Source organism: Chlorocebus sabaeus, chromosome 6 (genome assembly GCF_047675955.1).
Source record: "Chlorocebus sabaeus isolate Y175 chromosome 6, mChlSab1.0.hap1, whole genome shotgun sequence".
Lineage (NCBI taxonomy): Eukaryota > Metazoa > Chordata > Mammalia > Primates > Cercopithecidae > Chlorocebus > Chlorocebus sabaeus.
Window position 1 is genome coordinate 53,234,669 of NC_132909.1, and position 15,929 is coordinate 53,250,597.

A 15,929-nucleotide genomic window follows, 5' to 3' on the forward strand; every position below is an offset into this window, starting at 1 on the left:
TATATCTTCAAATTAGAAATATATTATGCATGTTTCATTTTTTCTTATTGGACTTTTTCTAGCCTGAACCACTAAAAAGGCTTATGACTGCTAACAGCTCAGGAGGAATGAGCCTCTAAAGTGCAAAACTCTCTCTGAATACCATTTACCCATGACAGAAACCAGGACTCACTGGGGAAATAGCTGAGTCTGGTATAGAATAAGAAATCTTCAAGATGAGTTTGGAATATCTTATATCACACCTCACTTTCCTCATTGTTAGAATAGGACAGACTTCATAGGGTTGGGCTGAGTTAATATCCCTAAATTACTTAAAATAATAAGGAGTAACTCGTAAGGACCATAAAGGTGAGCATATTTGCATTTCATAATAAAAGGGTGACATTCCAGAACAACATTTAGTACACTTAGCTGTGTATGTGAAGTCATCAAAATCTGCTGCAAATCTTCCAGGACTCTGTCTTCTTAACTCAGTAGCCTACCTTCAAGGCCCACTTTGCCTGCCCGATTTTACTTTTTAAACTTTTTTGTTGTAAATGAAGACACATACGCATCAATCTAGGCCTACATAGGGTTAGGATCATGAATATCACTGTCTTACACCTTCTATCGTGTCCCATTTAAAGTATTCAGGGGCAATGAACATGCATGGAGCTGACATCTATGGTGACAATGCCTTCTGGAATCTCTTCTGAAGCATCTGCTTGAGGTTGTTTTTGAGTTAACTCTTCTTTTTTAGTAAGTAGAAGGAATACACTCTAAAATAACATAAATAGTATAAAAATAATATAAACCAGTAATGTGGTCACTTATTGCTATTATCCATTATTATGTACTATATATAATCTGTACTGTACATAATCATATGTACTATGGTTACATGACTGATAGTGCAGGTTTAAACCACGACATGTGAGTAATGTGCTTTACGATGTTACACTGGCTATGTCACTAGGTGATTGGAATTTTTTTAGCACCATTATGAGACCACTGTCACATATGTGGTCCATCGCTGACCAAAATGTCTTTATGCAGTGCATGACTGTACTACCAACCAAGAATGTTTTACCTGCCAAAAATGGCCTTCAGAAATGAAGACAGAAAAACTTCCTTGGACAAACAAAAGATGAGGGGCTTCATGAGTAATGGAGCTGACTTATAGAAAATAGTAAATTCTTCAGCTTAAAAGAAAGGACACTTAGTAACATGAAAACGTATAAAATTATAAAACCCACTGGGATAAAGGTAATTATACACTCAATCCAGATTACCCTAATACTGTAACAGTAGTATCTAAATAACTTATAACTCTAGTATAAAAGATTAAAAGATTAAAAAGTTATAATAATTTGTTAATACACAATATAGAAAGATGTGAATTGTGATATCAAAAACATAAAATGTGGGAAATGGAAGTAAGAGTATAAATTGTATGCAATCAAAGCTAAGCTGTTAACAGCTTAAAACAGACTATTGAAACTACAGGATGTTGTAAGCTTCATAGTAGCCACGAAGCAAGAACCTATATTATGGAGAAAAGAGAAAGGAATCAAAGCAATCACTATATAAAGTCATCAAATCACAAAGGAAGACAGAAAGGGAGGAAGAAAGGAACATAACCAGCCACAAAAGAATGAATAAAATGGCAACAGTAAGTATTTACTTATCAATAATTACTTTAAATATAAATATACTCAGGAGGCTGAGGCGGGAGGATCACTTGAGAGCAGGCAGGAGTTTGAGACCAGCCTAGGCAACATAGCAAGACCACATCTCTACAGAAAATAATTTTAAAAAATTATCTGGGTGCGGTGGCATCTGCCTGTAGTTCCAGCTATTTGGTGGGCTAGGCTGGGAGGATTGCTTGAACTTGGGAGGGGTCGGAGTATGATCATGCCACTGCACTCCAGCCTGGGTGACAGAAATCCTATCTCCTTAAAGCAAACAAAAAAGTAAATGGATTAAATTCTCTAGTCAAAACATATAGTAGCTGACTGGATTAAAAAAGAAAGACCTAAGGTATATGCTGCCTACAAGAAACTCACTATAGCTTTAAGAATGCATGTATCCTGAAAGTAAAAAGATGGGAAAAGACATTCCACGTAAATGGGAACCAAAGAGAGCAAGGGTGAGTAGGAAAGATCTTATACAGCTTAATGTTACACCTCAAGTTACTAGAAAAAGCAGCAGCTAAGCCCAAAGTCAGCAGAAGGAAAAAAGAAGAAACTAAGCCCAAAGCCAGTAGAAGGAAGGAAATTAATAATAAAGATCATAGCAGAAATAAATGAGAAAGAGATAAGACAACAGAAAACATGGATGAAACTGAAAGTTGGTTGTATGAAAAGATAAACCAACAAAAACCTTTAGCCAGACTACCTAAGATTAAAATAGACAAGACTGAAGTAAAATTAGAAATGAAAGAGAAGGCATTACAACTGATAACTACAGAAATACAAAGGATCGTGAGACTATAATGAAATATTACATGCCAAAAAATTGGATAATCTAGAATAAATGGATAAATTCCTAAAAACACATAACCTGCTAAGACTGAATCATAAATAGAAAACCTGACAAGATCAATAAGAGTACGGAGATTAAATCAGTGAGGAAAAATCTTCCATCAGAGAAAAGCCCAGGACTTGGTGGCTTCACTGTTGAATTCTACCAAACATTTAAAGAATAATCCTTCTCAAACTTTTCCAAAAAAATGGAAGAAGAGCCCAACCAAGCTCTTCATTAAACTCATTTTATGAGGTCAGCATTACACTGATACCAAAGCCAGAAAAAAACACTTTAACAGTAAAAAACTACAAGCCAATATCCCTACTGAAAATAGATGCAAAACTCCTCAATAAAATACTAGCAAACCATATTCAACAGTACATTAAAAGGATCATACACCATGATCAAGTGGGATTTATCCCAGAAATTCAAGGATAGTTCAAGATATGTAAAATCAATGTGATATGCCATACTGACAGAATGAAGGATAAAAACTATATGATTAGAATAGATGCAGAAAAAGCACTTAGTAAAATTCAGCATTCTTCTGTGATAAAAACCCTCAACGAATTAGTTATAGAAGGAATGCACTTCAATACCAGTAAAGGCCAGAGGTGACAAAGCCACAGCTTATAGTCAATTATAAAAAATTGGAGGCTTTTCCTCTAAGATTGGGAACAAGATGCCCATCCTTGCCACTTCCAGTCAACATACGACTGGAAGTTCTAGGCAGAACAATTATGCAAGAAAACAAAAGGCATCTACGTTGGAAAAGAAGTAAAATTATCTGTTTGTAGATGACATGATAGTTTGATACAGTTTCACTTCATTATTTTTGCCTTTCTTGCCTGTGCTTTCGGTGTCAACTCCTTTAAAAAAACCAGTCAAGACCAGCCGGACCAACATGGTGAAACCCCGTCTCTACTAAAATGCAAAAATTAGCCAGGTGTGGTGGCGGGTGCCTGTAATCCCAGCTACTTGGGAGGGTGAGGCAGGAGAATCACTTGAACCTTGAACCTGGGAGACAGAGCGACACTCTCTCTCAAAAAAAAAAAAAAAAAAAACAACTGAATTATGAAAGGAAGCAAGGGAGAAAACGGATGTAGTAAGAATGGCAAAATGGTGACAATCATTGAAGCTGGGTGGCAGGTACCTCCTAGTAGCTTCATCATAGCACTCTATTCCTGGGTATGACTGAAAATCCATGGTGAAAAGCTTTTTAAAAAGAAAGTAAAATTTCCATATGAAAACATGAAGCAAGGAACTGTACATGTCAGGCACAATAGAAAGAAAATCTCTCTTGAGGATTTGTATATGCAAGTGTTCTGTTTTAGGTTTCAGTCCAAATTCATTTGTGTAGTTCAAACAACCTCAAGAGATAATTTCACTTTAAGAGGGTCCTAAGTGGCATTATCCCCAAGCAACTAGTGCAAGCAAATGGACCTATCTCTGGAAAATCAACTTTAAGTCAGGTCTTGAGAAAAATCATATATGCAAAGTTCTAAGTAAACTGAGGAAGGCACAGTTTAAGAAACAAACACAAATATGCAATGTACCATGTGTAAGACACAACTAAAACACAGCTATCAGGTGGAAAAGCCTAACACTTCAGATATTATCCTTTTAGACATACTTTAAAAAATATAAAAGCTTAAAGAAATTAACAAAAATTTGAATGGATGTGGAATACTATAAAATGGTTAATTAGTTTAAAAAGCAATTTTTAGAAATGAAAAATAAACCCACTGAAATGAGAAATTCAATGCCAGTATTAACTACTATATTAGAACTTTGATAGCACTATTAGATGAAAACCTAGCAATTTTCTTGAATTAGTGAAAGACACTAACCTTTGGGTACTGGAAGTATTATAAGCCCCAAGCTGAATACATAAAAAGAAATCCACATCTAATTTCATTATAGATTTTTCTTCCTTGGTATTTGATTTTTTCCATAATTTCCAAAGCAGCCAGGAGAAAAACACACGTCACCTATAAAAGGAAAAACAGACTGATAGTTGACGTCTCAACAGCAACAATGGACATCAGAAGAAAGCAGGACTATGTCTTCAGTGTGCTGAGAAAAAAATGACTTATCAACCTAGAATGCTAGACAGTTAAACTATCTAGCTGCTCTTTATAGGAAATACAAAGATAACCAGTTTAAGCAATGAAAACAAACCAGTCAGCAAAATCCAAATATTATGTGGGATATTTTAAGAACAAATAACTTTATTTCTTCAATAAATCAGTGGATTAAAAAAATGAAAAGGGAGGAGGAAGAGAAGAGACACAACAGAATAAGGGGTATAAAATAAAAAAAATGGAGACCCTGTTAAGTTTCTCATTTGAACAAACCAAACGTAAAAAGATACTCTATAGCCAATCAGGGAACATCAGACTTTGTTAGTTGGGATAATGGAGTAGTGGTGATGAACCAACTAGAGATGCAGTTAGTAATTTACTGAAGAAATGACAGGATGTCTGGAATTTGCTTTAAAAACAAATCTGGGGGGAAAAAACAGCATTATCCAATAATATTTATTTGCAGTAACCACTAATACAGTAACGACTAATGTATGGACAGCTACTGAACACTTGAAATGAGGTTAGTGTTAAACTTTAAGCATTTAAACTTCAATAGCCACACAAGGCTAGTGGCTACTGTATTGGACAGCTATGGGCTAGATGATGCAAGATGAGCAAAATATTGGTAACTGTCAAAGCTGGGTGTTAAGGACATGAGAATTCATTATACAGTCAGCCCGCTACACGACCACAGATCAAAGATATGTGGAAAAAAAGATGAATGCTTGTGTCTCTACCGAACATGTAGACTTTCCCCCTTGCTATTATTCCTTAAACAATACAGCGTAACTATTTATGGTCCAGCACAGTGGCTCACACCAGTAATCCCAGCACTTTGGGAAGCTGAGGCAGGAGGATGCCTTGAAGTCAAGAGTTCAAGACTAGCCTGGGCAATAAAGCAGAACCCTGTCTCTACAAATATATATATATATATATATTTTTTTTTAAAGTTATCCAGGTGTGGTAGTGCATGCCTGTGGTCCCAGCCACTTGGGAGGCTAAGGTGGGAGGATTACCTGAGTCCAGGAGTTTCACGCTGCAGTGAGCTATGATCACAATACTGCACTCCAGCCTGAGCAACAGAATGAGACTCCATCTCTTAAAAAAAAACAAAAGACCAACCGACCACTTACGTAACACTTATTGTACTAGGTACTATAAGTAATCTAGGGATGACTTAAAGTAAATGGGAGGGAAAACATAGCATTTATGGGAGGATGTGTATAGGTTATATGCAAATAAAATGCGATTTTATATAAGGAATTTGTGACTGTGGAGTTTGGAAGCCCTGTGGGGGTCCAGGAACCAGTCCCCCATGGATACGAGAGACGCCTGTACTATTCTACTTCTGTGGAGAATTAAAAATTTTCATGATTAAAAGCTTAAAAAACATACAAGGAGAGTTAAATAAAGGCATTTTAAAATAAAGACTTGAGACAATGTACCCATAAAAAAGACCATCACAGAAGTAAATTAAAAGTACTTCAGGGGATAGGAATTGGAAGACCCAAAATGTTAAGTAGAATGAATACAGGTAAAATGGATAAAATTAAGGAAACCTTTATTATATAAAATGATAATAATATCCAATTTGTGAGATGGAAAAATAAGCTCAATCCTAATACTAAATAATATATAAACTGGGAAGGAGGCTGTATGTTCCTTGTATTCTTCCACTGGGGACTCACAATATTGATTAGCTTTAGACTGTAAGTAGGCATGATAAAATAGGGTAAAAATCCAAAGGATGGACATAGTAAGTTTAACTCACAGTCTAGAAGAGAAAATGGAATTAGGTTAAAAAAAAAAAAAACCCCTCAATTCCAAAGGTAAGAAAAATAAGGGAAATGAAACAAAAAAATAGGTCAAATGAAAAGCACAATGTAGTAAGATGGTAGAAAATGTCTGACTTTATCAGTAAGTGTACAAATGGGCTAAATTCTGCAGTTTAAAAAGACTGTCCTGGTAGATTAAGATAAACTCCAGCTCTATGTTATTTCATTAGATGCACTAAAACCCACAACAACACATAAAAACTGAGTCTCGCCAAGGTGGAGTGGATCACATGAGGTCAGGAGTTCGAGACCAGCCTGACCAACATGGAGAAATCCCGTCTCTGCCAAAAAAAAAAAATACAAAATTTGCTGGGCTTGGTGGTGTATGCCTGTAATACCAGCTACTCGGGAGGCTGAGGCAGGAGAATCACTTGAACCCGGGAGGTGGAGGTTGCGGGAGCTGAGATTGCGCTAGTGCACTCCAGCCTGGGCAACAAGAGCGAAACTCCGTCTCAAAAAAGAAAAAAAAAAAACAAAAAACTGAGTCTCAAAAATAAGAAAGATATACCAGGTGAATATTAACCAAAATAAAGTTTGCTAAATTAATTTCATACATTTTAAGACAAAAGACACTATTAGAGGTAATGACATGAGGATGTAAAGTACCAATTAATCAGGAAGATATAAAATTCTAGTCTCATAAAACTCAAAGCAGAAGCTAGTACAATTAAAGAAGAAATAACACAAATCATCAACACTTTAAGACTTTCAAACACTGCTCAGTGAAAGATCATATAAAAAAAAGGATATGAAGATTTGAACAATACAATAAGTATGTTTAATCTAGTACACTGAGGGACACGACTGAATGTATTGCATATACCATACATTCTTTTGAAGTGCAAATGAAGTGTTTATAAAAACTGACCATACTGTATGGTAAATATACTGTAAAGCTTGTCTTCAACCTTTCAAAATTTGGTATATAAAACATCTCAAGTGCCCCTTAAATATATACACATACTATGTGCCCACAAAAATTAAAAATTAAAAAAATTAGAAAAAGATTTGGTATACAGACACGTTCTCTGACATGTCTTAATTACAATGTAATTAAGTTGTAAGTTAATTACAAGAAATTACGTTGAACTATATGAAATGGCTGTTTTGGTGGTTTAAAACTATGGTTGAATGTTAGTGGTTTCATATTTTTCAAGCAAATAGAAAAAAGTAACACATTTGATATTAAGAACACATCACACTTCCAAAGAACTTATGGTTTTATAAAAGAACTGAATTAGAAAATACATAATACTATGGTTATTGATTAGTTCTAAGTACCACAACTTGTAGAATGTAGCTAAACTGGTCCATAGGAAAAAAAATAAGTTTTATATGTTTATATTAGAAAAGAAGTGAAGTTAAAAATTAACTTAAGCGGTTGGAGCAGGAATAGCAAAAAAATACTATGATGAACTAGAAAACAACAGTATCACTCAGGTGACAAACTGGTTCTTTAAAAGCTACTAAGAAAAAAATCAGGCAAAACTCTTCAAAGAAAAAGGGAGAAAAACACAACTATAGATGTTGCAGAGATTAAACAAGACATGAATAACTTTAATCAAATTCAAAACTTTCAGGAAATAAATTGATTCCTACAGAAATATAACTTACCAAAACTATGTAGAAATTACAATAAAAAGAACTAGCTGGTGATGGTTGAGTAACACTGTGAATGCAATTAATGCCACTGACTTGTACACTTAAAAATGATTAAAATGGCAAATTTGGCTTTAGATATTTTACCACAATTTAAAAAACGTAAAAGAAAGAAGAATCTAGACTGATGCTGTCAGCAAGGCGCTAGCTCTTCCCAGCTTAACTCACTGCCCAGACATTCTTTTAAAATAGAAAACAAAACTGGATTATTTAGGTATTCACCAAAAAACACCATGCTCAAAAGCTTTATTAGTCAGTTATGCCACTCAAAGAAGAAAGAATTCTAGTCTGGATGAAAATCTTCCAGAGATTAGGCATATTTATGAAGACTCTGGTTACTTAAACTACACTTCAATGTAATTCGTCACTAATGTTTGCATTATATTAAGTATAGATAACTTATTCACTCTACAGGCAAGAGTTGCGTATTTGGAAGGTTTAATATAGCCTTTATGCAAACCCCAGAATTGTGTATGGTTCAAAATGTCATGTTTGCATTTGATTATTCTATTAACAGCAGTTTACAATATTACAAGGGAAAAAAATGGTCACTTTTAAACTAATTCACAAAACAGTTTAACTTATCAAAGGGATTACAGTGATTAACAGTATAAAAGGAAGAATCTTCTCTGAGATTGGCATACTGATATCAAACATGACAAGGCCACTTTAAGTAAACAAAATCATAGGCAAATTTCAACATAGATTCAGATATTCTAAGGAAAATAAGTCCAAATAAAAAATGTCAATAAATAGTAAAGATAGTACAACAGAATTAAGTTAGGTTTACCAGAGGAATACAAGAGATGCTTACTATTAGAAAATCAATCAATATAATTTGTTTCATTAATAGAGCAAAAGAAAACCAGGATGATCAACTCAAAGTGATAAAAACCAGTATCACATAATGATTTCAAAAATAAATATTTTCAGCCTGAAAACTTTCAGGCTGAATTTAATTCAGCCAGCTTCTTTATTTATTTATTTTTGAGACAGAGTCTTGATGTGTTTCCCAGGCTGGAGGTCAGTGGCACGATCTCTGCTCACTGCAACCTCTGCCTCCCGGATTCAGGCGATTCTCCTGCCTCAGCCTCCCAAGTAGCTGGGACTATAGACGCGTGCCACCATGCCTGGCTATGTTTTTGTATTTTTAGTAGAGACGGGGTTTCACCATGTTAGCCAGGATGGTCTCGGTCTCCTGACCTCATGATTCGCCTGCCTCGGCCTCCCAAAGTGCTGGGATTACAGGCGTGAACCACTACACCCAGCCTCAGTTGAATTTTTAAAACACAATTCAAAGATGGGCAAAATGATCTGAATGAACATTTTTCTAAAGATAAAAAGGTCAACTGCACATGAAAAGATGCTAAACATCATTAGTCACCAGGGACATGCAAATCAAAACCACATTAAGATACCACTTCACACACTAAGGTGAGTGTAATTAAAAAGACAAGTGTTGAGGATGTGGAGAAATTCTTGTTTTTTGTGGAGGGGAGTGAAGCGGCGCTGCCACATTGGAAAACAGCCTGGCATTTCACCAGAAGATTAAACATAAAAGTTCGTCTCATGAACAAGCCATTCCACTCCTAGGTATACAACCAAGAGAAATATTCACAGCAGCATTATTCATAATAGCCAAAAAGGAGAAACAACCCAAATGTCTATAAATTGATGAATGGATAAATGAAAATGTGGTGTATCCATACAATGGACTATCATTTGACAACAGAAAGGAATGAAGGCCAGGCACAGTGGCTCATGCCTGTAATCCTCAGCACTAAGGGAGGCTGTAGTGGGTGGACCATATGAACCCAGGAGTTCAGACCAGCCTGGTAACACAGTAAGACTCAATCTCTACCAAAAATTAAAAAAATTAGCTAGGCTTGGTGGCCCACACATGTGGTCCTACCTACTCAGGAGGCTGAGGTGGGAGGCCGAACTAGGAAGGTCGAAGGCACCACTGGACTCCAGCCTGGGTGACAGAGCAAGACCTTGTCTCCTTAAAAAAAAGGAATGGGGCTGGGCACGGTGGCTCACACCTGTAGTCCCAGCACTTTGGGAGGCCAAGATGGGCGGATCACGAGGTCAGGAGATCGAGATCACCCTGGCCAACATGGTGAAACTGCGTCTCTACTAAAAATACAAAAATTAGCCGGGCATAGCGGAGCACGCCTGTAATCCCAGCTACTTGGGAGGCTGAGGCAGGAGAATCGCTTGAACCCGGGAGGCAGAGGTTGCAGTGAGCCGAGATTCGCCACTGCACTCCAGCCTGGCGACAGGGCTAGACTGTTTAAAAAACAAAACAAACAAAAAAAAGGAATGAGGTAGTGATGCATGCTACAAAATAACCTTGAAATCATGACGCTAACTGAAAGCAGCTAGTCGCAAAGGACTACATAGTTCATGATTTCCATTTCAAGATTCCATTTATATGAAATGTCTAGAATAGGCAGATCCACAGAAACACAAAGTCTCTTAGTGGTTGCCAGTGAAATGGAGTGGAATGGAATAACTGCTGATGAGTATGGCGTTCTCTTCGGGGCAATAAAAATGTTCTAGAGTTAGACTGTAGTCATGGTTGTACAACTCTTAATATACTAAAAACCACTGATTTATACACTTTAAATGAGATGAAATATATGATCTTATGTCAATAAAGCTGTTACAGAAGGGAATGTCCTTAATCTATCAAAAACATATAGCAAACATATAAGTAGTGACAAGCTGAAAGCTTTCGTTCTGACACCTGGAAGGCAGCAAGGCTTGTTCCTTCAAATGTTTCGGAGGTCTTAGGGCAGTAAATTTGCGGGGCAGGAGTGGGGTCATACTAGGATTATAAAGGGAGAATAAACTTCTTATTCATAAACAATATGTCAATATGTAAACATCCAAAACAAACTACAGGTAAACTGAAAACTAAGGTCTGCTGCTTGCTGCATACAAAACATACACCCTGAGGGCTCAAAAAAGCACAAGTCCCATAGACGGGGATCTGGTCATACCTAGGAATTACACATTCATTTATCCTTTGACCCAACAACTTGACTTCCAAAAATAAACTTTGAAGACCTAAGTCCACAAATACGAATAAACACGCACAAGCCCACTCAGATGGAACTCCAATGCCCATCAGGCACTAGGGTGCATCCACGTAACAGAGGGGAAAAAAAGGGACGATCTCCGCAAATGGATAACGCACATCCCAAGATATGCCTTCTAACAGTAGAAAGTGAGGCACACGAGGGCATTTTCTTGAGAAAAATAGTCTCATACTGGGGAAGACGTTTAAAGAGAACGGTACAGAAAGTGGAGAAGAGGCCCCGCCAACGCGCTCTAACCACGTGAACCCACTCGCCTCCTCCCAGGGACCAACGTCCGGAATGGCCGCCCCAAGCCCAGCGGTGCCAGAAGGAGCCGCAGCCGGGGGCTCTGGGAAGAAACAAGGTGATAGCCGGAGGCTTGGGCGGGAAGCGGCAGGCAAAGTCTCCGGCGCCCTTGACCCCTTCCCTCCCCACACCGCCGGCCTGACTAGCGGGGCGCACCTGGGCCTGGCCCGCTGGGAAGACAAACGAGACGAAAACCTTTCTTAGCTGCAGGCGGCAGCGCTGGGAGACGGCGAGGCGACGAATGCGCACTTCCGCTTCCGGCCAGCGGCTGTGAGGGGCGGGCTCCCCAACTCACGCATTTGGCGGATTCGCCCTGAGGACATGGGAATGGGGAGTGGCAGACGGGCCTGGTCCCTTGGGGCGAAGGCTGTGACTCTATTCATTGCATTAGAGAAAATAAGAGGCACAAGCCAAGTAACTTGCTTGGGTCTCAAAGTAAAGTAAAAGGGTCCGCAAGAACTAGAATCCGTACAGTCTTCCCAAGGGAAAAAGCAAATGTCCCCAGAGGAAAATGGGACTCTGCAGCCGCAGGGGGAAAAGGGGTCCAATTGCCCCCTTCCCTCTTCCTGACCAAAGGAAGACCCCCGAGGTCAGGGATATTTTGGTCTGGACTCCAGTTTAAACAATTAAGTCCAGGTATTTAAAAAACTGAGGGTCTCTGTCAGCACTTGAAATTATCCGCCAACAAAGGAGATCCTGTTAGGACCAACAGGGTTTGATTCACATTTGCAAGATTGGAACCTTGGAATTAAAACTGAAAATCTCAGTCCGGTGGTAGAAAAAAAGATGGATTTTAAATGACTTTGGAGTTATTACTGTATTCAGACATCCCAAATCCAGGCTTTAAAAAAATCTCAATAGCGTTTGTCCCTTTTCCAGACACTCCCATGAATAAAACTCCTACCTAGACAGAAGGATTTAAGAATGTTTAAGAGAATCATTATTTTTAAAATTATTTTTTTGAGACTGAGCTTTGCTCGTCATCCAGGCTGGAGTGCAGTGGCGCACTCTGGGCTCACTGCAACCTCCGCCTCCCAGGTTCAAGCAGTTCTCCTGCCTCAGACTTTCAAGTAGCTGGGATTAAAGGTGCCCGCCACCACGCCCAGCTAGTCAATTTTTGTATTTTTAGTAGAGACGGGGTTTCACCATGACCAGGCCAGGCTTGTCTTGAACTCCTGACCTCAAGCAATCCACCCGTCTCGGCCTCCCAAAGTGCTGGGATTACGGGCATGAGCGCCCGGCCAGAGATTCATTGTTAATGTTATTCACTAGAGCCACTCAGAACTAAGAATCCTGACTAAAGGAAATCTCAATCCCTCCTGGCAGTTTGTGCCTCTCACATAGACCAGCTCCATAAAATAACTGCCTATAAACAGAAGATCCTTAAAGCACTAGGGATTAATTACTAACATTAGATTTAGGCATTAGGGCCATTGTGTTTAAAACAAAAATTTCAATCTACATCCAAAAAACGAAAGATTTTAAGAAGTTAGGTTCTTTTCTTTACCACATTATTAGAGCCTAAATAGGAACTACTAGGTGAAGTGTGAGGATATTTACACACGTTCATTGACCAAGGACTCTAGACTTTGTTCTGGGGACAAAGTGTGATGGTCTGAGGCACAAGTAAAATGTCCATTAGCCCTCCTGAGCTCCATGGCAACCACACAGCCTCTGTTAATGCCGGTCTTCGCCTCCATCTGTATTCATGCAAGAGATAGAACCTCTTTTTTTAAAAAACATTTTTTTTTTTTTGAAATGGAGTCTCGCTTTGCCGCCCAGGCTGGAGGTGCAGTGCCTTGGCTCACTGCAAGCTCTACCTCCCAGGTTCACGCCATTCTCCTGCCTCAGCCTCCCGAGTAGCTGGGACTACAGGCGCCTGCCACCACGCACAGCTAATTTTTCGTACTTTTTTTTTGTAGAGACGGGGTTTCACCTTGTTAGCCAGGATGGTTTCGATCTCCTGACCTTGTGATCTGCCCGCCTCGGCCTCCCTAAGTGCTGGGATTACAGGTGTGAGCCACCGTGCCTGGCCTCTTTTTTTTCCTAGAGAAAAGGCCACAGCTGCATGCATGCAGATGCAACAGCAGACTGCTTGTTCACTGGACTACAGCTACCTCACTGATTACACCGATTCCATTTTTAAATTATTATTTTTTTCTGGAGGGAGGGTGGATAGAGGAGAAGGAAGTTCCAGGGAGTCAAAGGCCCAGAAACTCAGTGGAATGTCTCTTCTCACCACAATCTGTTCTGCTCCCTGCTGCTGACAATCCCCACTGAGCCCTTCAAGGGTCTCCCACACACAGGACAAGGGCTGCTGCTCCTACCTCCTCTCCCCCGGACGCAAACATTGGTGGGAGCAATCATTTTATTTTTATGGCAAAGAGAAGCCCTGAGGGTACCCACATGGATGCCTTCAAGGTGACAGGCAGAGCCTGAGGCTCTGAAAAAGGCTGGCCTAAAACTACTGCACTAGATGTGCACTTCCTGCTTAGACGAATCTCATTTGAGAATTAATGATACAGCCTTTGCCTGTGCGGGGCCCTGTTCTGACTGCAGTCAGGTTTGGGGTAGGCAGTGTAGAAACCCCCATTTTCACAGGCATCTATAAAAATCATGTTAGGGATTTATTTATACTAAGCCACAGTAGGTTCATGCAAATCTAAAAACACTTTATGACGTGTTTGTCTAAAACCCTTGATCTCTTAAAGCAATTAAAAAAAAAAAAAAAAAAAAAAAAAAGCAGGCCCCAAATTGAAAACAGGCTTTCCAATTTCAATGGGTAGTATTTCTTCCGTATGAAAAGTTTACATTTGTGAGTCCTGTATTATTATTGGCCAGATTTTCAGAATTATTTTAAAAGACTACTTTAGGATTTTCATTAAAAGAAATAAAGGATACTGTCACCATTTATATATCAAAAACTGGCAAAATTGTGCCACCTCTGGATCCAGAGCAGAGACATATTTGAAAACAAATTCCCAATGAAACCAAACCTGGGGGTTTTCAGGGCTCAAAATCAAAACCTATAGCCTTCTTAAATGCTTATACTTCCCCCCCCCCCCCCGAGATGGAGTCACCCTCTGTTGCCCAGGCTGGAGTGCAAAGACGCGATCTCGGCTCACTGCAACCTCCGCCTCCTGGGTTCAAGCTGTTCTCACGTCTCAGCCTCCCCAGTAGCTGGGATTACAGGCGCCTGCCACTATGCCTGGCTACTTTTTGTATTTTTAGTAGAGACGGGGTTTTGCCATGTTGGTTAGGTTGGCTTCGAACTCCTGACCTCAGGTGATCCCCACACCTTGGCCTCCCAAAGTGTTGGGATTAAAGGTGCGAGCCACCGTGCCCCGGCCTCACATATACTTTCAACTTTTCATTCCTTTGTCAACTGCAAGAATCGTAGTGTTTGACAAGTTGGGTGTTTCTTGTCAAATACTACAATTCTTGCAGTTGACAAAGGAATGAAAGTTTTTTTTTTTTTCAGTAGCTTGGCAAAACAATCCTCTTATTTCTGATGACAGCAATACTCTCACTTCCTTCTAATTCCTGAAAATCAGCATATAACATACTTTCATTTTATTGTGCTTTGCAGATAATGTGTGGGGTTTTATTTTTATTACAAATTGAAGGTTTGTGGCAATCCTCCACTGATGAAGTCTACTAGCACCATTTTTCCAGTAACACATACTCATTTTGTTTCTCTGTCAGCATTTTGAAGCAAAGTATTTTACAATTCAGGTGCGTCCTTTGTTTTTTAGACATAATGCTACTGCACACTTAATAAATCTTTTTTTTTTTTTTAAGATGGAATCTTGCTCTGTTGCCTAGGCTGGAGTGCAGTGGCATAATCTTGACTCACTGCAGTCTCCACCTCCTGGGTTCAAGTGATTCTCCTGCCTCAGCCTCCCAAGTAGCTGGGATTGTAGGTGTGCTCCACCACACCTGGCTAATTTTTGTATTTTTAGTAGAGATGGGGTTTCACCATGTTGGAGAGGCTGGTCTTGAACTCCTGGCCTCAGGTGAGCCACAACCCGCCTCAGCCTGCTAAAGTGCTGGGATTATAGGCATGAACCACCACGCTCAGCACTTTTTTTTTTTTTGAGACAGGGTATTGCTCTGTCATCCAGGATGGAATGCAGTGGCACAATCATAGCTTACTGTAGCCTTGAACTCCTGGACTCAAGCAATCCACCTGCCTCAGCCTCCTGAGTAGCTAGAACTACAGCTACTCTACCACACCTGACTGATTAAAAAAAATCTTTTTTGTAGAGATGGGGTCTTGCTATGTTTGCCCAGGCTGGTCTCAAATTCCTATACTCGAGTGATTCTCCTACCTCAACTTCTCAAAGCACTGGGATTACAGGTGAGAGCCACCTCATCCAGCCAACGTAACTTTTATATGAACTAGGAAACCAAAAAATTTGTATGACTTGCTTTACTATGATGGTCTATGGAAA

General features: G+C 39.2%; 1 protein-coding gene across 2 annotated transcripts in view; it reads right to left on the minus strand.

Moving 5' to 3' along the window:
- Window positions 1–15,929, minus strand: part of ZNF559 (zinc finger protein 559) — a 36,581-nt gene that overhangs the window by 3,441 nt on the left and 17,211 nt on the right. The window contains exon 5 of one of the 2 annotated variants that reach the window (XM_037992399.2): window positions 4,374–4,496. The exons of the other annotated variant lie outside the window; for it this stretch is intronic. Coding sequence (XP_037848327.1) covers window positions 4,374–4,496 — 123 coding nt within the window. Of the gene's footprint in view, window positions 1–4,373; window positions 4,497–15,929 lie in introns of those variants that run through there. 2 annotated transcript variants of the gene reach the window in all.